Source organism: Lethenteron reissneri, chromosome 18 (assembly GCF_015708825.2).
Source record: "Lethenteron reissneri isolate LAM-NWPU_2019-01 chromosome 18, ASM1570882v1, whole genome shotgun sequence".
NCBI classification, from domain to species: Eukaryota; Metazoa; Chordata; class Hyperoartia; order Petromyzontiformes; family Petromyzontidae; genus Lethenteron; species Lethenteron reissneri.
The window spans coordinates 3,147,601-3,172,680 of NC_083796.1; the positions used below are offsets into that span (position 1 = coordinate 3,147,601).

General features: G+C 51.2%; 1 protein-coding gene across 1 annotated transcript in view; it reads right to left on the bottom strand.

Moving 5' to 3' along the window:
* Positions 1 to 2,068: 2,068 nt before the first annotated feature.
* Positions 2,069 to 25,080, bottom strand: part of LOC133343620 (histone-lysine N-methyltransferase ASH1L-like) — a 77,757-nt gene continuing 54,745 nt past the window's right edge. The window contains exons 15-26 of the mRNA XM_061553311.1: positions 19,880 to 20,002; positions 14,209 to 14,263; positions 12,842 to 12,992; positions 11,223 to 11,564; positions 9,120 to 9,206; positions 7,752 to 7,842; positions 7,173 to 7,320; positions 6,771 to 6,943; positions 4,793 to 4,959; positions 4,504 to 4,544; positions 3,734 to 4,047; positions 2,069 to 2,236 (exon numbers count right to left, since the gene is read on the bottom strand). Of these exons, the coding sequence (XP_061409295.1) occupies positions 2,145 to 2,236; positions 3,734 to 4,047; positions 4,504 to 4,544; positions 4,793 to 4,959; positions 6,771 to 6,943; positions 7,173 to 7,320; positions 7,752 to 7,842; positions 9,120 to 9,206; positions 11,223 to 11,564; positions 12,842 to 12,992; positions 14,209 to 14,263; positions 19,880 to 20,002 (1,784 nt within the window). The 3' untranslated portion in view covers positions 2,069 to 2,144. The remainder of the gene's footprint in view (positions 2,237 to 3,733; positions 4,048 to 4,503; positions 4,545 to 4,792; positions 4,960 to 6,770; positions 6,944 to 7,172; positions 7,321 to 7,751; positions 7,843 to 9,119; positions 9,207 to 11,222; positions 11,565 to 12,841; positions 12,993 to 14,208; positions 14,264 to 19,879; positions 20,003 to 25,080) is intronic.

The following is a 25,080-nucleotide window of genomic DNA, read 5'->3' on the forward strand; positions in this document are numbered from 1 at the left end:
TTGTGACCAAGACGAACCTTGTTAGCAAACGGATTATGGTGGCTGTCAGCGGTGCACAAGGTAAAATATATACACTCCACCATGCTTGAATTTGATACTGATTTATAACGAAAATTTATAGAAGACACAAACGTTTCGGGCAGTGGTCATTATCTCAACAATAAATGTGCCCTGTTAGGAGGCAGTGTTAATAATATCAGTATATTATGGCTGAGACCTGAGATTATTTTATGTCAAGTAAAGACACCAAACTTAATTATCCAGAAAAGCCTCACGGAGTCTCAAGGACTCTCTTTAATATCATTAATGCTTGTCTGTCATGTGGCAGAAAACGTGAGCATCTGGAGAAAGCCACGCATACAAGGGGAGTAACACTAAACACTGCCATCTCCGAGCCACCTTGCGGCCAACACAGGCTGGCATTTCCCCTCTAATATTCAGACGGCCTAAATAAACCATCGAGACTCCCTAACATTCAACACTTACGATGACAAACAAACTGCAATCACACATGGTACATTTTATTTGTTTTTATTATTGGCGATGAACATTTTGTAATATTGCTAATGTTTTTTTTTACTCTAACCCTAAATATAAAATTGCCTTCCTTTAATTATTTTATGCGTTTGCTGGACAAGACAATGCTACACTCCAGGAGTGATTGTCTAACATTTATTTGCTCTGCAACAAAAAATATAACTTTTGTTTTAGTTTTTTTTTCCAAACAGGACCGGCTAGTGTTTGACACTGTCGCCCAGACGAGACTAATTACAAAAGAAAAAGGCACAAAATGAAACGTCAAAAAATAAAAAGCAAAGAAAACACAATTAGTGAGTATCTGATACTCTACACACAGCTGTACAGTAAACAGTTTTGCTTCAAGATAGGAAAATAGACAAGAAAACAATCTCTTCTTCGATAATAAAATACGATGTAAAAGAAGCCTTTCTTTAGTTCTGGTACAAAACTGCAAAGTGGGATGAAAAGAGACCCACTGCCTACGTGCGGTCCCACTACCTATGTACAACCATGCACAAACATCATCGGTGGGGGGCAGGGGTGGGGGGCAGGGTGGGGGGCAGGGGGGGGGGTGCCGAGAGGCGGCCGTTCCGTCGCCTGCGACTGAGCTGGCGAGAGGCCGCGAGCCTCGAAGCGAATTTCGAACGAGAGCGCGCGGCTCTAGAAGCCGGCTGCGTCTGCGCTCTTCCCCCCCAAGTTCATCGTTAGTCTTCGCCTGGCGCGCGAACTCCGAATACAATAAATACTGTACTGCTGCGAATACTGCTAAGGAAACACGACGTCGCCGCCACTGGTGCGGAGACGGGGGGTCGGGGGGTGGGCGCACACACGCACGGACGGAAACACGTGACATGACACGCTCTCGATCGGCAGTGCCTGCGATGACGACGACGACGATGGCGACGATAATAACACTTCTCTCTCCGTGCACATCGCGGAGCGACATTCCTCCTCTGGACCGCATCTCTTCGTTCGCATCTTTTTCACTCGTCACGAGAAAAGGTGTAAAGTTTTTTTGTTGAAAGCGACCTTCTAGGAGATCTGCGCAAACCCAGACCGCTCCACGACGACACATCGTCAAGCTGGGATGACCTTCACCATTTCCTGCAGACATCTCGAAGCGCCCGCACATCGATCCGTAGCACGCGTGGCGGGTGCCTTTGGGCGAGTGCCGTTCACCAACGCTGGACGGGGCGCGCGAACCAAGGCATGTTTTGTGAACGCACCACGCACGAACTTTGACCCAACAGTGTGATACGGGCGCAGGCCAGCGCGCGCGTCCCTGAACACTCCGAGGGCCCTCGGCCTTTCTGCTCGAACCAAAGGGTGAGAGCCGCCAACTGCGACCGAGGTGGGACGTCCCTGTCCGTGAGAGCCACGCGTGAGGATGTCCACAGCTGGGCCCATCCCTCCATCGCGAAAGACCATCGGAAGCCGCTTTGCATTTTTCTCCTGCTTCGCCCTCCTCTTTGTTCCGCTGGTTCTGAGCGCGTTGTTGGTGACAATGTTTTCGGCGTGGCACGCCTCGTCCGTGACAAGGCACTGTCTTGGCCGTCTGACCCCCCCCAAACTCCCACCCCCCCCCACTAACCGCTGGGGTGGGGGGGGCCTCTACAAAAAAAATGTCACTTTAGTGCAAATAGCCCGGTGGTGGCCTGGGCGTGCCTTCGGAGCCTCTTCCCCGCGCCCTCTTCCAGCAGGTAGGACACATCCACAGCTGCATCAGACACGAAAGGACATTATTGTTCGTCAGGAATTTGTGCTTCAAACAATACAGTGGTAGTTAACAATAATAATACCGCATGGGTGAATTTTACTCGTAGGCTTTCACGATACATTTTACACTCCGTAATTGGTTAATTTTGGCGTAGATCCAGTGTAATGTACAATGCCAATTTTCGGATTTACCCTCCGGTATACAGCCGAGCCTCCGTTTACGCCTGATGATGCTGGTTGTAATCTCCAGCAAAACGTCGGACAAAATCGTAAACAACTTTGCTCGCTTGTCAAAGCAAAATCAGTTGGCACATTTGCCCACCATGTGGCAACTTGATTTGAGTGGCACTGTAGGGTGACGGGTAGGGTAAAGCTGAAAAATGTCATTGGACTGACACGATTTGACCCAAAAGTAACTAATTATGAATCATAAGGAGGCCAAATGTGAAAGTGCTAATGCAGACTTTGAGGTAATGGTGGTGGTGCTGTTCGTAAACGACGTCCCCCCAGGCTAGCGATGGGAGCTGCACATTCTCAATTGTCATGGCAAGGGGCAAGTTGTCGATTTCCCACAAAGTTGAAATTCAACCGATTATCCTGGCCCCAGACAGGATAATAGGTTGAGGTGGAGTAACAACGATTTAATACATCAAATTATTTTTTGTATATGAAGAAGAATTTCGAATTTGCATGATTAATATCGGTGCTGATTTTTTATTACTTTGGTTTTGTAACACATTTCAAAACTCTTGCCTTCTTTGGGATCCATGCAATGACCCTCGGTCTCCCTGGCAGAGTTTTTGTCTCTGTGGACTCCTAACTGGGCAAAATAGAGCCCGACTAACTTAATGCAACTAATTTATACGTTCATGGCTGCCAATCAATAAATACAATATTCACAATCGTAAAAACGTGTTTTTTACATGGCCCTCGCCACAAAATTCCCCGTGCCAAATGTGGATTGGAAACCCGATGAAATATAGTCATTATGTAATCGCTATAGGCAGCCATCTTTACAGACACTGCACACACATGCGTGCGCACAGACATGTACACGCATGTACACGCATGTCAAAACAAAGACAAAGATCCCCCGTATAGCCTTAACCGACTGTTGGGGGAAGTGCTGTTAGCGAGCACCTATGAAGGCCATCACGGTGCACGAGGTGTGGGTGGCCAGCACCACGCCCGGCCACCTTTGCCTCCCCAGTGGCGATGTTTACACACCGCACCAGGTACTCATTTGAGGCTCAGTCGACCTAGGGGAGGCCCAGGGCTGGTTCAGATAATCGTCACTTTTGTTAGTCGCGAGCGGGAATTGAACTCGGGTCGCCAGGTTCGCAGCGCAGCACGCGAACCGCTACACTACCCCTCCCCACGCGCATGTACACACGCACAGTACCACCCCCACCCCCCCGCTATCCGGCGTTCCCCCGGTGGGCTCGTGAAAATCCGCGAGTCATTATCGATGACGGCCAAACGGTCGCCAGCAATTTACCCGTTTTCCCCGGCAGCTTGGCCAGGAGGTGCAGGAGAACTTCGTCCAGCCTTTGCCTCTGCTCCCTTCGCTTGTCGTCGTCCGGTGGCTGCGCGCCGGGCGTTCGGGTCGCTGTGCTCTCCTCCCTACGTTCCGCTGCGCGCACTGGTGGGGCACGTGGCGGCAGCGGCGGCGGCGGCGGCGTTGCAGCGGCGCCGTCGCTCGCTGGGCTCTCGGGGACAGAGGGCGGCCGCGCCTTGGCCGGGAGGCCTTTGCTCTTCGCGCTCACATCCTGCTTGGCCTTGAGCTTGAGTTTGCCGCTCTTCCAGGAAGATCTTCGTGGGGGTGGGGGGAGGAAGAAATAAAAGTGTCACAAATGCAATGTAATCGGTAGGGGGGGGGAGGGGATTTGTGCAAATAGGTGGCGACCAGGCTGAGACAATCAGCTCGCCCACGCTTGGTTTCATTGGAGATAGCTGCGATCCACATTCGAACCCAGGATCTCAGTGTGGTAGTGGCTCAGTGGTACATGACACATGGAGGTAAACTCAATTTGAAAATGTGTCTTTTGATTGCTGTTGCTAATTAATGCCTGTAGCAATAAACATGTGACAGCTGAAAAGCACTTTTACATTCATCTGCAATGCCTACGAAAATCGTAAATGCTCTGCACGAGTGTTTTTATTCATGCGCGTTGTCAAAAGTGTCAGCACATTCGACGCTCATTCTTGGTTAATCGTGTTAAAGTAGCAAATCTGTGAGCGCAAGAAATATAATTGGCATTATCTCACCTTCCCCCATTCCTCTTGTAGTTTTCTGGAATGTAATGAGGCTGTGTTAGAACAGACAGAGAAGACGGGTGTCATCACTACATTTCCAAACCGTCCGCGCACATTCACCGTGACACGCAAGCGACAGAGCTCAGCGAACAAAATCCGGCGATCGTCTCCACACCCCGACAACCCCCCCCCCAATCGCCACCTCCACCCCCACCCCCTTTCGTTTTTTTTTAGTCGAGCCGTCCGGCGGTTTGGCCACCACCGTCGCGTTAAATCCGCTCGCGCTGCGCTCCGGCCGTACCGAGAAGTCGCGCTTGGGCGTCAGCCTCTTGGCGAAGTGATCAAAGGCGTAGGGCTTGGTGCATGTGGCATAGCGGTTGCGGTGGATCTTGTAGAAGAGATGCGCCGACTTGTCCAGGCGGTAGTCGCAGATGTACACATCCTGCTCCTCGGCGCCTTTTGGCCTCCCTGTACATGCGATTTCCGCGGGACGCATACAAGCACGCGGATGCACACACACACGCACACAGGGACACGGGCACGCATGAGTTAATGCACGCGTGCATGGACAGATGCGTGCATGCACGCACACGGGCACAATGTATGTATGCACGCACACATTCTTCTGTATGCATGCACGCACGCACTCACGCTTCAGCGCAAACTCTCACACGTTCGCACGCACACGCACGCTCGAATACACACGCACGCATGCTCTAAAACACGCACGCACGCATGCCCGTTTAAGGCATGTTTGCACGAACGCGCACGCACGCACATGCACACACACATCATTAATCCCACGCCCGCACGAAACATATTAGTAGACAGATGCATACGTGACCCCGGCAAGCGTGTGCAGTCGACACGGAACAGTGAGGTTACAGCCGTGCCTTCCCTGCAGTTGGGTAGTGGTGGCGGCTGTGCTGCTGCTGCACGTGACTGCCTCTAAGCCAGCACTGGTGGAGGCAGCAGCGAGGGTTGGTGGATCACCGTACGGATCGTGTGAAACTCCCTTCTCGTGAGCTATGTACCCTGTCTCGCCAGGAGAAGGCAGTAGTGCAAGTGGACTAATCGCCATCTGTTTCCATCTGTACATGGATAGAGTGCTGCCTCGCATGCACGGGTTTTCTCCGGGTGCTCCTCCCACTTGTATAATAAACACAACTCATCAATAATTGTCTGGAAACATTTTAAAATAATAGCCCGATGCAGGATCCTCCAAAAAAAAAGAGTCATACGACTCAGTCTTGTTCTCCTGGATAAATAAGATAATTATTTGATTATTATAATTATATTTCTGCAGCACTGATCATGCGGCAGTGCTGCAGCAGGGAAGCGTTTAGTTGGCGACAGCGAGCATGGGCCCGAGTCGGGAGGCAGTGAGAGGGGGGGGCGGCGGTGGGTAGCGTCAGCCATGCCTAAGTGTTTTCACGTTGTCCTGAAGTTGGAGATTCACAATTACCATCGTATTTGCGCTCTGTGTGCGCGCGTGAGCGGGAGAGAACGCTCACGCTGTTTTTGCCACAGAGGACAAAGGAAAAGTAATTTCTTTGGTTGGCAAACTTCCCGGGGCATATATCAGTGTTTTTTGTCACGTCTCATTTCTTGTCATGTACGCCGTGGATCGAACAAAACAACAACCGCTCCAGTTCTCTGCGCGGGTTTCCGCCTCTGGCCTTTTGATAAGTGACTGCACTGCGCTGCCGTGCCAGTCAAGTTTTGAGCTCACAACAGACGCGTCTAATAAGAAATGCCATTTTGAGCATTTTCCCCAGGTACTGATGACATATCGATCTTGATCCTCGGTACTGTGAGCTCTTGGGTCACCTCGCGGCCCAGCAAGTTTCGGGAGGTTCCGCAGATCTCTTTACACGATCCACCGACTAGCCCGAATGCCTCCATTACCAATGGACCGCAGGCACGGAGATGGGCGAACGTTGAACTTTTGGCTGTTCTGAGGCGTCGTTTGAGGTGAGGAGGAGCAAGGGCCTTGAGTTGTTCTGCTCCCTACCTTTGGAACTCTGTCCCAAGTCACGTCGAGAATGCAGCTACCACAGTCGAATATTTTTACTTGAATATAATCAAACGGATTTGTTTGATTATCCTTCAGCCGGATAATAATTTACGTGGCCATTATTGTTCACTAGCGTCAAGCGTCTTCATTGTAAAGCGCGTTCGGATGAATCGCGTCAACAGCGCCACGTAAAAAGCAACGTCCGACGCGCTGGCTTGTACGCGCGTGCGTGCGTATGTGTGTGCGTCACTGCACTGCTCACCCTTGCAGTACGTGTAGAGGTCCATGACCCAGCAGAGCTCCACGACGGCGCGCAGTGGCACCACCTCGTACATGGGCACGCGGAAGAGCTCGTTGCGGTAGAAGCGGCGCGAGGGCGCGTGGTGCGTCTGCTGCGGCCGCAGGTAGTGGTGTCCGAAGGCAAAACGCTCGCCCCTGCGAAATGTTCGCGAGGAAGCCGGGCAAGAAGGTGGGAGGTGGGGGAGGGGTTGGGAAGAGAGAGCGTAAGGGACGTCGCCCTGTTAAGCGTCGTTCTCTCGTGCGTGCGTCCTGGGCAACCCGTGCCACACCCACGCCTGCGATCCTTCACGCAGTCCTCCTCCTGCATCGCCCCACCGCCCCCCACCGCCCCCCACCGCCCCCGCCAGGGGTCCCCCCGACTCACTTGTCGTTCTTCCATAGCTTCTCGATGCGGAAGATGTCGAGCTGGGTGGGCCCCGTGGCAGCCGTGCGGAGGTGGTAGGCCTGGCGGAGCGGCTGCCCCCGTGCGCCCCTCCGCTGCGGCAGCTCCGGCATGAGGTACACGCAGTCACCTGGTGGTGCCGGGGTGGGGGGGGGAATGGTGGGGGGGCATGGGGAGGAGGATGTGAGCACGGGTGAGGGGGGGGCAGCATGTGGGGCGTGGAGGGAGAAGAGGGAATATCTCAAGGGGCAAGACATTAGCGTGGGGAACGCAGAGGTCATGGGTAGGTGCAGGAGGAGTCGAGGAAAAACATTGTAAAATGGGACAAGTCACAAACAAATCCTAAACGCACTCTATTTGTCGAGGAACACCTCCGCTGGCTTCCAACCTCCATTTTACCAGGAGGGTGCAGAGATGAGGCGATGCAATCAGTACAAGTGCATGAGCCAGATGAATCGCAGCATCGTGTGACCGTGGAAGACGGTGACGGCTTGGGGAGGCCTTCATCCAACAGCAGACAGATCATGACCGACGATGGACGGGCAAACGCAGTGCACTCACCCTGCTTCAGGAGCAGGCCGTCACGCAGCAGGCAGATGTAGTACGTGCAGCCGGGCTGCGCCAATTCTGGCTGCGGCATCATGAGCACCTCCTGTAACAACCGCACCTCCGATGAGCACAGTTGGCTACGTACGGTGGTAAAGAAGTCCAGCACATGTACATAAATTCAACAGCGAGGACCAACGCAGCTGCTCCACCAACACTTTCCTCCCACATCGCCCGACGCGTTCGCTACTCCACCTCCGTGCCAGCTACCCACGCAAAAGGGCCACGGCTTCCCCGCATGCGCCAGCATAGGCGGCGAGGTGGCACAGCGGGCGCAGGGAGGCGGTTGACCCCCCACCCCCAACCCCCACATGGCAGACTGGGAGGGGGGAGCCACCCCGAGAGCTTTTGCTCCACATAAAAATGCTGGTGGAGAGGGGGCAGAAGCCAATTGACTTCAATTTAAGAGTAAAATACATGTACTATATTAGTAATGTTTAGTCAAGTAAAATGTAATGTGCCGTAGATGATTTTAATGAAAAACAGTGCCATTGAGTGGAGAGATGCTGCAGCCGAGGGGATGGGTTAAAAAATATAAGATAACAATTTTCCGTAATCCGAGGCCAGGATTCAAACTTACGTCCATGGTGTGTTAAACTAAGCTGCCTTGGTATCCTATCCCCTTGGCTACAGCTCCTCCACACAACGGCCGTTACATTTCCCCTAAGTCCCTGCTACACCACCCCCACCCCATCCACCCGACTGACGGCCCCCCGCCCCCTCCTCGTCACGGAGTCAGTTAACCCCACGTTTGCTGTGTTACCCAACACTCCTGCCCCCGTGGGTCCATCATCTGCATTGCGTAGCATGTTATGCATTATCCATAGGTTATGGGTCACCACATGTTGCCGTGAAATGCTCGGAAACAAAATGAATTGCTCCCTCGTTTTTAATATTTTATGTTAAAGCCGTTAACAATACATCCTTTCCTAGTCCTAGTCGCAGCCGCCGATGGCCGAAGGCGCTGCCTCTGCTCTTGGGCAGTAATGCGACCCCCCCCCAATATCCGAAATGCAACAGAGAAGTTGGGTGCGGATGCTGAAACGACAATGCAGTAAAGTTAAACATTTAATTAAAAAAATAGGACTTGGGGGCCTGGCAAAAATGTTCGACGGCTCTGGATGATAATAAGGAGGTAAACACAGCAACGCGCGATTCCTAGAGCTGAACACGTGCGCACGGCGAGATAGAGCCCAGCCCAAGGCAGCGGCAGTGTATGCGTTAACGTACGTGTGTGTACGTACACAGAATTTATTTCGCGCCGACACGTAGCCAACCGTGCCGGAGGCAACGTGACGGGCAGGGCGACGTCAGGGAACTCACCCTCTCGACGGCGCGCGGGTTGCACTCCTCGCACAGGTAACGTTCGACGTCGGCCGTGATCTGCATGCAGTCGCAGTGCTGCCACACCTGCCGCCACAGACGACACGCGCGGTTACATTTTTACCGAACAACAATAACAACAACGAACAAAAAATAGAGGGATACATGCTGAAAGGAAAGCAGGAAGACTTTAAATAACTCGTTCAATTCCCACCCGCCCCCCCCTCACGTCCAAGACCCCCTCTGTGCCAAGTGTGACCAGGGCGTACACCTCGGTAACTGTGGGACATTTCCCCGAGGTCAACGCGTGGCGCAGCTCCTAGATTCTTCTTCTTCTTTACACCTCGGGTGTTTATTAAAAGAAGCGTTGAGCCAACCCTTGAAAAAAAATCCCCAACAATGAGCTCGGTTAACAAGGACGGGCACGACCTGTAACGTCGGGCAGTATGTTGACTGTTGGAATGTAAGATTCGTCGGAAATGTAACTGAATGAATTCTTTAATTAATAAAATGAAAGATAGGAAATGTATAGGAGGCCGCTTGGCTCCACCGAGTTCCTGCGTTCGAGTCTGGCTATCAGCCACCCGTGGTTAAACGTGGCTCTGAAGCGTCTGTGGTCTCATACCTGTCACCAATTATAGCAACAACAAAAATGGTGTATCACTTAATTTGGCTTATTCCAGCTCTGAGAATGAACAAAAAATTCACTGCCATGCGATGAACAATCTTTGCAGGGCACAAAAAATATGGAATGCCACGAGTGTGGATAATGAGGCCTATTGATGTGTGACCTCGGAGGTCATTCTGTGACTTCATTTTCCAAGGCCATTCTCTGACACAGGGTGATCCACTGCTTGCTTGAAGTGAGAGTTCCAAATAAATATTTCTCATTTCCTATTGTGATACCGAATGTACAATTGCAATATAATTGGGAAATGTGAAAAAAAGTTCCGTTACAAATAAGACCTTGTAAGGGTGGAGAGAATCTTAATACGTGCGTGCACGTGCACGTGTGCTGGACGGTCTAGGAGTAGGGGTGCCACGGTGGTGAGATGTTAACTACCTTGCCTGGTATACAGGAGGTCGTGGGTTCCCGACCCTGACACCTGTATATTTGGAGTTTGCATGTTATCCCCATGGTCGCGTGGATATTTCTCCGGGTCCTCCGGTTTCTCCCCTCCACATTTAGAATCAACATGTGTTTAGAGTATTTGGCTGCTGTAAATTTCCACATGATAAGCGACTTCGTTGAACTATCATTTGTGGCCAGGTCGCTTCTGAAAAAGAGCTATATAGCTCAGTCAGCCTTACCTGGTAAAATAACAAAAAGATTTATAGTTTAAATAGTTTTATAGTTTCTAGTTGAGTTTAAACAGTTTATATATTTGGTGCTTGGCCAGTGAATGAGCCATCGTGTGGAGGCTTCTGGGTGGTGAATGTGGTGGACAGCAGCGATGGTTTGTACAACACGCAATGTGCTTTTCTTTAACAGCGATATTCCAGTTAACATTGTACAGTACTTTCGAAAGTGCTCTCCACGTTATTGAGATGCAAGGACCGTGTCAGTTGTTCATTTAATCACTATTGGTGGCACAACTCACAAAGTGGCAGGCGACTGAGAGCAGACCAAGAAGATTGCACGTTGTAATTAGAATTGATGAGAGAGCAGTAGGGTGATGAGTTCCAGAGTTTAGCCTTACGAGACGTGAAGGAAGAAGAGACAAAGTGCCGTACGCAAATTTACCAAAAATGCAACCCTCTGTTTCCCATCACGCTGGCATTTACGGATCCCGCATAGGGTTGTCGCGGTTGAGCCGCTGTGTGGCTCTCCCCACGCGTTTTTGGGCCGTGCCACTCCACGACGAACAAAACATCAAACACGTTTGCCGAACAATGAGCGGTACGACCCGAGTGCTTCACAGTTGCACGGACGGTAGCGCACAACGCGCGGGGAAAGGCAAGGCGGGGCGACCGACACGGCCGATCGTGACCGTGTTCGAACCGTGTTCACGACCGGGGCCCACTCGCGTGCGCCAGCACCCGTGCAGTTTGGGTTCGTGGGGGTACGGGGGGGGGGGGGGGGGGGCTGGGGGTGTGACGCACCTGGCACTTGTCACACTGGATCATGAGGCCCTCGTCACGCAGAAGGCCGCAGATGCAGCGGATGATGTCGTCGTCCCTGTCGTCGTCCTGTCGCTCACGTCCTGGCGACTCGGCCGCCCCGGGCCCGGCCGTCGACGTCACGTCGGGCGCGCGGGCATCGGCGCGCGTCCTCCTGCCGTCCGCTCGCGGCGGCGGCGGCGTCGGCGTCGGCGGCGGCTCCTGCTCCTCCTCGGCGTCTCCGGCAGACAGGCAAGGCGGCGCCACCGAGTCGCGCGCCCGCTGGTACGCCTTACGCAGGCGGCACAGCTCCCGGCCCAGCGGGGACCGCCGCCCGTGCCACCTCTGCGGTGACGGTGGCGGTGGTTGTGGTAGAGGCAGCGGGTGTGGGGAGAAAAGTGGAGGAGCGGTAGCATAGCGGTTAGCGCTAAGCTGCTCTACGAACCCGGCGACCCGAGTTCAATTCCTGCTCATGGCCAACATCAGTTACGATTATCTGAACCGGTCCTGGGCCTCCCCTTAGTCGATTCAGCCTCAAATAAGTATCTGGTAAGGTGTATCAACATCGCCACTGGGGAGATAAAGGCGCTACACGCTGTGTTGGCCACCCACCCCCTCATAGGTGCTCGCCAACAGCACTTGCCCAAACAGTCTGTTGCAGGCTATACGGGGGATCTTTGTCTTTGGGTAGAAAAAGTTAAGGCTGAATGTCCGGAGAGGATGACCGGGTTGCGCAGGGGTCATCGAACCTGAGTCAGTGAGCTCACATCCTGGGTTTGAATCTGAGTTCAAAGCTGCCCGTGATTACGACTGGGTTCCCAGCTGTGGCTTGGGTTCCAACGACTGCGCATGAAGCACGTGAATGTTAAATACGGCGTTCCCGTTCATTTGGCGATCAAAAATCCATTCATCTGTAGCAGTGCGTGTGGGAGAGCGCATTTCCTCGCATGTAGATACAAATGGGCACTTGAAGCGGAGTCATCACACGGGAGATACCCCAGGTGGTTTTGTGATAACTCCTTCTGTGCGCCGTGCTCAAGCACAGGGTGATTCACTGCTTGGTGAGAGTTCCAAATGGTTTTCTTAGTCTCATGACGATGCCAATAGCTCAAATGTAATACAATTGGGGAGAAAACAAAAAAAACGACTAATTGGAAAGGGAAAAAAAGGCGAGGTCATGTGTCAGGGTCCATGATGGCAATTCTTGGGGTGGCCTGGGTGCTGGGCGGGGTGCCTGTGTCATTTCTATTTGTTTCTCCACGGTCGGCACCTGGCGCTGAGAGATAATGACATGGATATGGATTGACGCGGGTGCTAACTAATCAAGTGGGAATCGATCCCGTGCGAGTCAACCCATCGATCTCTCCCTCTCTTTCAGACAACGTTCAAGGCGAGGTGAAAGCCGGAGGTGGCTGGGTGGCTCAGAGGTCAGAGCGATCTGCCGGCAACCGCTGATAGCCTGCGATCGGAATTCAGGTATCGGCCGCTCGGGTTTTAAACCGGGTTCTCCAGCGCAGCGAGTCGGTGGCCTCAGCCCTCCGGTTCCCCGCTCCCCCCCCTTGTGCCGGCGCTCGCGTCATGTGCGGAAACCGAAGGACGACGGCAACGGCCGAGGCCTCTACCTCGGCGGTCCTGAAGACGAGCGAGATGTCCGAGTCGAAGTCGTCCACGCTACGGTAGCGGCCGGCCTTCACCTTCCGTTCCACGGCCGTCAGCTCCAGCGCGTCCACCGGTGCCGAACCGCCGCACTCGGAGCGCCGGAGGTTCTGGGCCCTGCGGCAGCGGGAGCGAGACGGCGCGTGTTATTCTCTCCGTTTTGTACAAGAAATTGCAAACCAAATAATACTACACCAGTTTAACGCGGAGGGTTTCGTGACCAATATCATCCATAATATGGGTTTTTTGGGTTAGATCGGGTAAATATATCAATGTCTTGTTAAACCCGCCACCATCCGACACAGCCAATTAGTACAGTTTGTCACGCAAACAGAACACGCCAATTCGTTTCAAACGAATTGGCAATAAGAGCACACAAGCGTTGTCATGACATCTACCCCTCTATTTAAGGAATGAAACAGGCGGACTTCTCCACAAATATGGCTGATGAAGCTAGTTGTAATTACTGGCGAAAGTCGTACTCAGATTGTAAATGCTGTGGCTTGGCTCTCCAACACACCGGTGTGCTGTACTAGTCACGAATTGGCATGTTCTCTTTACGTGACAAACCTTACTAATTAGCTGTGTCGAGTAGTGGCAGGTTTAACAGGACATTGATATATTTACCCGATCTAACCCAAAAAACCTGTATTATGGATACTACACCCCCTGCTGTCCGCATTCATCAGGAGGGACTTGCAATGAGATGTTTGGGCCGATTCAATTGGTAAGTGTGTAACATTGTTAAGTTCCATTGTTAAGTGTGCTACCGGGAGAAAGCAGAGGCATAATAAGCACTCCTATCAGGTTTTGTAGTGTTTGTTGTTTTAACTTTCTGACCCGCCCCTCATCGGATTTCTCCAGGAAATATATTCAGATTCCGATTCTAACAAAGCTCCACCACCTCTTAGCCGCCTCGGAAACACATGGGGTTTCGGGAGTCTCACGAATCGGCGTGATCTAGAAAGCCTGTCCTCCAAAGTGCTGGGTCCCAGCCGTGCACCACTACGCCCACCTCTGCTTGGAAGCAGAATACCGGAGGCAGGCGTGCCGCTGAAAGGGCCGACTGCTGAACGAGAGGGGCCGCTCATTGGCGTGGAAGTCCGCGTGGATATTACGTAGCGTAACGAATGCGACATCTCCAGACGGTGGGCATATTTACTTTACGGAAAAAAGAGGCAATCGTCCGCAGCGATGGGAGTCAACAGCATGGACGGCTGGGGGAAGTTAATTCCAGTTGATGGAGGGACAGCAGGGAGAGAAGCCACATCCCACTTAGCAAAATTATCGAGTTATATTGTAATGGAGAGTGGCGTAAGATGGGTTGCCTTACCCTTGTCTGGGCGGGATTGTGAACACGCGGGAGGCTTGTGTTCGACCCTCCGCATCTGTAAACGGTAAAGGCGGAAAGATCAAAACCACGTAGCATACCTCCACCGTACAACACGCCGAATGCTGCCGACAGTACGCTCGCGAGTAAGCCGTGTTAAAGACGCAAGGATTCGTATCCATCGTTAAGCTCGCGGTGCGCGCATCGCTCGCATGTGTAAGGAACAAAGTTTTTTCATTTGTGTACGTTGTAGATAATGGGTTCACGTGACCCTGCCAGCCACGAGAGGCTGCTCAATTTATAGGAAGGTAAATTTTGTGTTTTTTATATTAATACATGAAATCACCACCACAAATCTCAACAATTCGTCAAATCACACCCTGCATTGGCGACCTCTTCACGTCATGGGATATACCAAAGTGCCAAAATGTAAACTCTGCGCCAATGCGGCAAATCAACGACACCGAGTCGATTCTGGAGGGGCCGTGGTGATGAGGGAGCGTGGAGCGATGCTGCGCAGAAACCCCCGACGCTGACGAGGGGTCAAGGAGGCCGGCAGACGGCTGCGATGCGGAGTTGCAAAGCGCGAGGCCGCCAGACATCTGGGCGGTCTGTCACGACTCTCCGTCACATTTCTACATTTTTGTTCTTTTCTGTCTCTTGTCGCGGTGGTGGGTTTTTTTGGAGGGTGGTTGAGGGGGGGGGGGGGGTTTAATCACCACCCTCTGTGTAGCCTTAACAAACTGTTGGGGCAAGTGCTGTTCGTGAGCACCTATGAAGGCCGACACAGCACACGAGAGGGTGGGTGGCCAGCACCACGCACGGCCGCCTTTGCCTCCGCAGTGGCGACATTTACACACTGCACCAGGTACTTGTTTGAGGCTGAATGGACGTGGGGAGGCCCATGACCGGTTCAGATAATCATCGCTGGTGCTGGCCGTGAACGGGAATTCGAACCCGGGTTGTCGGGTTCGTAGCGCGGCGCGCTAACCGCTACACCACCACTCCCCACCTAACCACCACCACCCTGCATCCCCGACCCACTTTTGATTTTTTTGTCTCTCTCTCTCTCGGCCAACAACCGCAGCCGAAACAATGCGCGAACCGATGCTGTTTAGCGCAACTCCCGATCAATGCTGCACACGCACGCACCCCGTGCGGCCCGCAACAGCCCCCCCACCCACCCACCCACCCCTCATCTGCTTCCCATTTGACATTTCCATTAGGGGCAAAGCCGCTCGGCAAATACGTCTCGGTCCCTTGCCAAGGCCTTTCATGGGGCCTGGAAAGAAGGGGAGGGAATACAGGGGGGGGGTGAAATCGAAAAAAACGGGGAGCGAGTTTGGCGGTAGCATGGCGGGGGGGGAGAGGAGAGCGAGGGAGCGACATCGTCTGTGAGGCGAGGTTGCAGCCAAAAAACAGGGTTGCGTTTCTCTTCCCACGTCCCTTATTCTAAAGCGCTACCATGGCAACCTTTTCATTACTCGCTGTCAGCGGATAATGGTCCTGGCAGGGAGGCACCGGGCCGCCAGAATTCGGGATTCCTTTTTGGTTATTTATTTAAAGTATTTATCTCCATACAGTGTAACGCGTGCACGTCTGTCCGTCTGTCTGCCCTCCCTGTGTGGGTGAATTATAATAATAACGGTATTCATGATAATACAATTCACTTGTCAATCCGCTGCTGGATGAAGGCCTTCCAATGCTGTTTCAGTCATCAGGGCTCCAGGACTGGATTTCATGTTAAATCCAGGTCACCCGGTTCAGATTGCAGTGTGCTAACCACTGTGCCACTGCCTCCCCCCCGCCTCCCGTGTTGTATGTGTGTATTTATATAAATAAGAAAACAACATTAATATAATTTATTCATACAGGACATGTTCACTGAGTTTCTCGACTATTTTGTCAGCAGAGTTCTCCGTTGGAAGGTTTGGCAAATTCCTTATTGCTCACGCACGTTTCACATGTGGGAAGAAACCACAGCACCCAGAGGAAACCGAAGCACACGATGGGACAACGTGAAAAGGATCCCCACAGACAGGTTCAACAAACCCTCTTGCTGTACTGCCATCTCCTGGCCAACTCAACAGCCGAGCGGATTTTGGGAATCACATATACACGCGCTCTACCAACTCCTCGTCGCGAAAAGTGCCGGACGCCCAATGCGTGTTGCCGCCACGACCGGCATATCTCGAGCGCATGTGTGCGTGTGTGCCCGGACGCGCAGCTGTTCATGAGCACCACTCTCGGCTCAAAACAATGAGCGGGGCATTGGGCGGATAAAACACGGCGACGGGCTGGCACGGCGGGGAGAGCAGGTCGTGCTCCTGTCAGTCACTCCGGTCTGTTGAGCCACGGCAGCTCGGTCCGTCCCTGTGACCTCGTGCCAGCGAGCCTTCGGTACTCCGCACAGAATCGAAGTGCACTTACTTTGGCACGAGCACTTTGTGACGTCGCTGACATTTAAAGCGGTGAGCAGCAGCTGTCGTGTTGCTCTTGTTGTAGACACTCTGACACACGCGCGCGCGCGTGGTGCCACAGTGGTAGGAGCCCACATCGACTAGGCAAGTAACGATTAAATTCATCGATTGAAAATAAATTCTCATGCCGAACGATACGTGCTCAAAATCGTGCGTTGCGTGGATTGATTTGGATTCTTCCCTACTGCTACCCTTGGTCTAACAGAACAGATGAGACAGAAAAAAGACAAACCCCCCCCACCCAAGACAAAAACAAAACAAATAATAAAGATGGTACCAACGTGGCAAACCAAAAAAACAGAGAGGCTCTTGAATCGAATCGCGACACCAAATCGCGATACTAAACCATCAGGTGCAGGGTGGGCCGAGGGTTAGGAAACCTTACCACAGGCTTAGTATCAAGCGCTGCCTCCGAAAGCCGGGCACCGAGTCCAGCTCGCAATACGTTTACCCACGCGGCGTTGCACCATCCCACGAGTGCCGCCGCTTTGCACGGTGGTTTGCGGTCGCGTTGGTGGGAGAGCGTTTATAAAAGAAAATGTAATTCTCCGTTTGCGGTGGTGTTTCTTCTTCTTCTTGCCTTTGCTCTAATATCCCCGGCTCGGTCACACGCATCAACATCCCACGCAAGCCCTTCGCTGATCCCTCTATCAAATTTCCACGCAATCTCTCACACCCGCGAGAGACAATTTACCAGCAAAGCCACGGCAATTACGGCCTTGATACTTGATGAAATCCCTGGATGATCTGGCCACGAGAGGAATCCAATAAAAGAGGGCTGCCTAAGCCTAATGAACTTACTTAATCCTATTTGCCTATTGTGGGTTGGCGTCGTTAATGAATAGGCACAACCCGCGCGGTGTGGTAACCTGGCCGCGGCTGGGTCACACTTTCCCCGCCCCTGTGCTATTATGTCGCCCTGATCGACATTTCTTTGGTTTCTAACAAAGATTAAAAAGCATTTATGAATTGCCTCTCTCTAACTCTCTGTCCGTCCGTCTGTCTGCCTCACCATCTGTAAATTGGGGTCATCATAGCTCTTGTAAAGATCATCCGATACGAACGAAACGTTGCTATGAAGTCGTGCTGCCACTTCGAGATGAATCCAGCCAAATTGATCCATGAGGGTTAACCCAAAGCGTGGACAAAAAAAATATAGACGAGCGTTAAAATGACCGGGCACGGCATCCCGCTCCTGTGGCCAAGGCGCTGAGCCCTGCTGTCTCATCGCAGCGTGCGGCCATACTGCTCACCGTGCGGCCGATGCGAGCGCTACCGTTATTATTACTACTACTACCACCTCTAATTAAATACTTCCGTGAACAAACACGCTGAGGAAGCGTTATGGAATGCAGGCACGTGCGTGACTCTTTCTTCCCTTTCCCTCGATTTTGTCGGCCCCTGCGTTGGGAGTTCCTTCAAATAAGAAGACCCTTCGGCCGTGAGGCCCCACTGAGAGAGAGAGAGAGCTGTGCTGAACATTGCAGGAAGGAACGACGCACACATTGCCAGGGGAGTCGCTTGAAGCAGTCGCTCTTTCGCCACCGTCATCCGGAGCAACATTAGAGGAGATTTTTCCCAAAAAATGTAATTGGAGGAATAACGACACGAGACGAACATTGACCGTCTCAGATCTGCTGACGGCAACAGCCATTTTAACAACAACAAAATGGTAATAAAACCTACAGGAGTTGACGGGAGGACTTAATATAAAACAGGTCGCAAGAGGGTTACATTGTCAGCAGAGGGCGGTGGAGCAAAAGCCACTGTTATCCTGTACTTAACGCTCCGACGTCCGTGCCTCCCAGCCTTGGCCAACCCGCGGGATGGAGAGGGCCTCCCGTCGCAATGGAAATTCAACGCCGTGCGATCGAGTTCAGAGCCCTGAGCGGCGAGCGCCATGTCGCTCGGTGACCAAACGCACGGGGTGCTCACGTTCCCCGGCGGCGTTGGGGGCGACCGAACACCGCCACCGACCCCGCGGAGGGAGCGGAGAAGGAGGGGAGCGAGATCTTAACTACCTCGCCTGGTATACGGGAAGTCATGGTTTCGATCCCGACCCTGACGCCTGCTGTGTATTTGGAGTTTGCGGTGTCTCTCTCTCTCCCTGTGGCCGCGTGGATTTTTCTCCAGGTCTTCCCGGTTTTTCCCTCCACATTTAGAATCAACATCATGTGTTTAGAGTCATTTGGCAGCGATACAATTTCCACGTGATAAGCCACTTCATTGTCATAGCCAGGTCGCCTCTGACAAAGAGCTCTATAAGCTCGGTGGGCCTTACCTGGTAAAAGAAAAAGAATGATTCTCCTTGCCTCGCCACTCCGCTTGCCGTTTACCCAGGCGATCGATGCCCTTTATTTGACCGAGCGAGAGTTCGCTGACCCACCAGAGACCTTCACAATCTGAGTAGAGTGGAGGCAGCTGTTGTACTGGGTTTTTATTCTCTTTTTGTTGTTGTCATTTTTATTTCTGGGCAATTTTCAGATTTGGGACGTTGGAAAAGTCACCGTCACCACCGCAGTCAGCGGTGTCTCATATTGTTACACACAGTCAGTGTTAAAAGAAAACAAATAAATTAAATCAGGACGTTTCGGAGGCAACACAAGCTTCCGTCTTTTACTTGATACAGCAATTTTGCTGTGACGGTTTCACCTGAAGACGGAAGCTTTTGTTGCCTCCGAAACGTCGTGATTTAATTTATTTGTTTTCTTTTAACCTACGCGACTTTACCGAAAAAACCAAAGAGTATGAATCCTTGCAGTCACAAAAGCTTCAAATCTAGAAACAGTCAGTGACGTCACACATTGTCACACAGTCAGTGACGTCACACATTGTCACACACAGTCAGTGACGTCATACATTGTCACACACAGTCAGTGACGTCACACATTGTCACACACACATTCATGTACTTTTAAATTATAATAATGCTGTGCAGTAGAAGGATGCAATAACGATGATCTCATCACTGTCTCGCATCACATTCTCTCTCATCACTTTATCTCATCACTTGATTTCTCTCTCTCTCGATGCAGTCGCGGAAGAGTTCCAGATGCGATTCGCGGACAGCCAAAATCGTGGAGGGCAAGCTCGTGAAAGAACGAGGGAAAACTGCACCCTGCCGCGAGCATGACGAGGTGGAGCCGTGCACCTGGCTCCCACAGACCGCGTGGCACTGCTGCCGCTCCGCTCACCTGATCGAGACGTCAGGGTGGAGAACATCGCGTTGATCGCTCGCACCACGTCAGGCGCCGGCGTTTCGACTCTGCTGTCCGCCGCTCCCTGCTGGCGCTTCTGTTGGGCGACGGACGCCCGTTCTGCAGACACAAAGACAACGACCCCCCGTTTTAGCCTTCACAGACTGGCCGCTTTTGTCTCACTCATGCTGATGTTTACACACCACAGCAGATACTCAAGCAATCAATAAATAAATAAATTACATTTGATCAGGTAAAGCCCACTGAGCTATGCAGCTCTTTTTTAAAAGTGATCTGGCTACAACTGATAGCTCAACGAAGTCGCTTATCATGTGAAAATTGACAGCAGCCAAATACTCGAAAAGCACGTTTCTAAATGTCGAGGGACAAAACCGGAGGACCCGGACAAAAATCCACATGACCACGGGGAGAACACGCCAACTCTTTATATACAGGCGTCAGGCATCAAACCCATGACCTCGTGCATACGAGGCAAGGGAGATAACATCTAGGGGAGGCCCAGGGCGGGATCAAATTATTGCCACTGATATTGGTCGTGAGTGTGAATTGAACTCGGCTGGCCAGGTTCGTAGTGCAGTGCGCTATCCACTAGACCACCGCTCCCCATACACGCACGCACACGTGCACGCACGCGGGCTGCCAAGACGAAAGTCTGCGGACGAGCGCATGGAGGCCCATGCAAATGCGCGCGCATGCACGCACGTGTGCATCGACTCGCTTCCAACGAGGATGTTGGACTACATCAAGAGATACGATCTGCCTCCGTTTGACTTTATCTAATCACGTGCCACACGTGAACATTGCCATAACTCTGTGCGTGGCATTGCCAAGAACGGACGCCAAGAAGATGTGAAATATGTTTTTGGCAACGCTCTGGCACAGTTCGTTGAATAAGACCGAAAAAAATATGCTCGGAAAAGTTGGCACGCGCGCGCATAATTTCCAAGAACTTAATTCACGGCAATATGCGCTCACAAACAAAGCAACGTCCATTTCTTTGCCCTGCTAAGATTGTTTGGCAAGGCTCGACTTTTTCCACTTGGTGCTGTGTTCGTGGATAGGGGTTTTTTTTTTGGAGTGGGGGGCCGGAATTTGTGTTTGCTCCAATTCTTTTCAAAGTTATATTACGGCACTACAAAGTACATAAAGTATGTATATTGCTTCATAAAATGTTCTAAAATAACAAAAGTTTATTTTTGCAGAGTTGAACAGGGAAGAAATAATTTCACATTTTCTTTAGACGAGTTGAGTTCAATACCGAACGCTCTCTTCGATGTTATGAACACACACACACAGCACTGTAATATACCGTGCGGTCATAACCGTAGTACAAACACACTTATGACCACATGTCAAACTGTGGCTTGACAGCGTTGAACTTGTTAGTTCTGAGCAAGCCACAACACACGCCTCCCTTTGTGCCGGCATTCAGCGCAATTCCAGAGATTTGCGTGGGATGAAAAAGTAAAAAAAAAACTTCTAAACCGCTAGAACACACCACACTAACCGCTCGCACCTAGGGAATGTAAATAAAATCAGGCAACCTCCTCGCGGCTCGCGATCGCCTAGGGGCGGACGCAGGTGGCGAGAGCCCCGCATGCTCGGCGTGGGGGAACGTCACGTACGACATGCGGCGCCGACCGGGCCGCCTTTGATCACCCGGGAGAGAGAGAGAGAGAGGATTCGCGGCGTTTTATCGCAAGCCCTGACATCGGCAACCGAGCCGTCTTGACGTCAAGTTGCCGCGCGAGCGCGTGCGCGCGTGCGTGCGTGTGTGAGAGCGCGGGAACATTTCCCGTAAGTTTTTTTAGATTTAGTTTAAAATATATATATATATTTCGGTTTGACAGTTTTCGACGCGATGACAAGGCGCACAGGGAGCCCGCACGCCGCGATGATGAAACGCTCTCCTCCGAGGACAGCGGGACCACGAGGGGAGTGCAGGCCATGTCACCTGCCCCAGATAAAAATCGGCTCCCCTTATTGTCACGACAACAACAAAAGGCACGACATCTCGACGTGGCACCATGCTGGCCCCGTCTTGTTTAATGTCACCCTCGATGCCGCACATTTTTATACGTTTATTTTCTTTCCTCTGATTCCTCCCCTTCTTCTCGTCCATTTCATTCTTGCAATTACTGTGACGCGCGTGCGCTATTCTCACACGTCAGCACTCTTTTAAAAAAGTAGAGAAAACATCGTCGTCCATCAAGCAAAATACCATCGCCATTCATCACCTCATGTTAGAGAACGGCCTCTGGAAGATGACATCGCAGAACTAATTCCGAGGAGGGCAAGTTACCGGGCCATGATGACCCCTTGACCTTGACTTTTGAAGTCAATTACTTCCTATCCATAATAGGGGTGGGTAGCAGATTTTCACATGACCTGCTGAAGGTGTCCATTGCATAGCAATAAAACTATTTAGTTCTCAAAGCTGGAATATTGAAACTCTAGTGAAAACTTAATGCGCATGAAGGTTATTTTGTGCGTGTGTGTGTGTAGTCATTGGTGATTGTGCTTAGAACCTGATTTTATGCATGGGCAGTTAAAACCTGGAATTTAACCCAAAATCTCAGTAATGATCAGTTCAGTATTTCCCCTCTCTATGAGCCACGTGAGCCACCCGGCGACACTGTGACACGCATTCTTTTGTGACCCCCACTGGTGACAAGCCAAGCCTGGCAAATGTGTTCCCCCTTCACAAAGTCTCTTTGTACTGTCACGCTCCTCTCTCGGCAAGGTATATTTTAAGCCCGGTGCAAAAGCGTACGCCGTTTTTCACTCGGCTCTCTGCGGCCTGGGCCGCATTCTTCAAGTCGTGTTTTTTTAGCTGCCGTAGTTTTTTTTTTTGGGTGGGCCCAAGCAGATCGGCGCACACTTTGACATTTCCCGTGCGTGCATGCGAAGGAGCGGTGGCACAGTGGTTGGCGCCCCTGCGCCACGAACACCAGCGACCCGAGTCCGATTCCCGCTCAGGGCCCAACACCAGTGACGATTATCCGAAGCGGTCCTGGACCACCCCTAGATTGACTCAGCCATAAATGAGTACCTGGTGTGATATATAAACATCAGCACTAGGGAGACGAGTACAGCTGGGCATGGTGCTGGCCACTCACTTTTTTGTGTTCCGTGTAGGCCCTCAGGTGCTCGCAAACAACACTTGCCCTAACAGTATCTTAGACTATATGGGGGAGATTTGCCATTGTATTCCAGTATGTGCACACATTTTCTTTGGGATGAACAAAATACAAAGCAGAGCGGGAGAGATACACAACTGGGAAGGCAAATGTATCCAAGAATGAAAATTCCAATGATAATAAATCTGCCCTCGATTTTTATGTAACGAGCATGTGGCCAAAACATACAAAGGGCTGAAATTTATATCTGCAAGAAAAAGAAAAATGAAGAAACTGCCCGCACAATGCACGCAACAATAAATAACATGAACGCAAAGTTGCACGGGTATTGGACGCATTTCAAGCCGGTGGCTTTAACAGGGATCCGTTGGGAGGAATGAGGGGAGGTGCTCACTTGCTGGATCGGCCTTCTCAGCTTGTCTGGTTTCCTGACCCCTGGCAGACAGCGATGGTAAAGGATGTGCTCGTCTGTGGTGCGTGAACTCCTCAAGTGAACGTTGCCCCGGGAGGTGTTAAGAGAGACGTTAATCCCTGTCACTCGACACTCTGTGGGCAGCTAAGAGCCATCAATGAGCCTCAGCAGTTTAATACAACCTCTGTCCTGTCTGTTGCCGATCACGGGGCATTGATGCTCAACGTTTACATCAACCACCCTAATACAGGGGCTCGCTAACAGCACTTGCCCCAACAGTCTGTTAAGGCTATATGGGGGGGGGGGTTATTTTGTCTGTATACAGGGTGTCCATGAAGTCCTTATCTATTTAATTGAATCAAAGTAATTTAGGGACAAATTATGCAATGATATAATCAGAGGTATATGTATTAATAGGACTTAAGCATTTGGATTTTATATGAGCACCATCAATATCTCTGCACAGTCCAAATCCGTCAGCTGCATTGCGGAACACATTTTGCAGAATTTGTGGAGTTATTTTTGCAAATGCCGCCCTTATACGCTCTCGTAAATCTTGCAGATCTGTAAGTCTCGTTTGATATACCTCTGACTTGATGAGGCCCCATGCGAAGAAATCCCAAGGCGTTAAATCCGGAGATGGAGCCGTCCACGGCCTGTTGCCGCTGCGTCCAATCCAGCGATTTGTAAAACGTTCGTTAAGGTGCTCCCGAGTGATGTTTGCGTATCTCGATTTAAAGCTTTCGTGACTGCAGGGATCCATCTTCTTGGTTCTTTCGGTAAAGTCACGTAGAAGGGAAGCAATAAAATAATAAAAATAAAACATAATAAAATAATTATTATTTTATTTTATTATGTTTTATTTTTATTATTTTATTGCTTCCCTTCTACGTGACTTTACCGAAAGAACCAAGAAGATGTTTGCGTAATGACAAGGAGCCCCGTCTTATTGCAAGTCTCGCTACCATCACGCGTTCTTGCACATTCCTATTCATAGGGTTCTGCAAAGAAATACACAAAGGTACCATTAGTTCAATAAAATAGATCGGGACTTCATGGACACCCTGTGTTTGGGAGACTCCCAAACCTCGCCAGGCTTGCGAGATGGCCAGAAGAGTAGTAAGGACAGCAAGTGGGTGCTTGAATCTGTTTTGTTGACCTTGGAGGGTTATCCTCGTGTGTGTGGGTTTTTCCCTGGGTACTCCGATTTCCTTATACACGCGCAAAACACTCCTTAAAACGCGACTGAGCGAACATCCCAATGACATGACCCTCGCCGGCGCTTGAAAATTGGCAAGGTTTCTGTGGACGAATAAATTACATTCCCATTACGTCTGCATCGATATGCCGAGAAAAGCAATATCCGTGTGAAAATGCCACTAAATTGGAACAGCCACACGTCTCACTAAAAAACACTTTTCAAAGCGGGTGTTTTTTTTTTTATCAACATAACAAAGTTATCCTCCTGAAGGCTGCGAGCGAGGGAAGGAGGTTAATTTTTAAGCCAAGACCGGCCCCGGCCACAAGAGTCGCGGCGCGGGAAAGTGATGGATGACAGACGACAGGATCTGGTGGTGTAAACTTCTCTCCTTTTGACCTAGGCAGTAGCAGTATTTATGACGCAT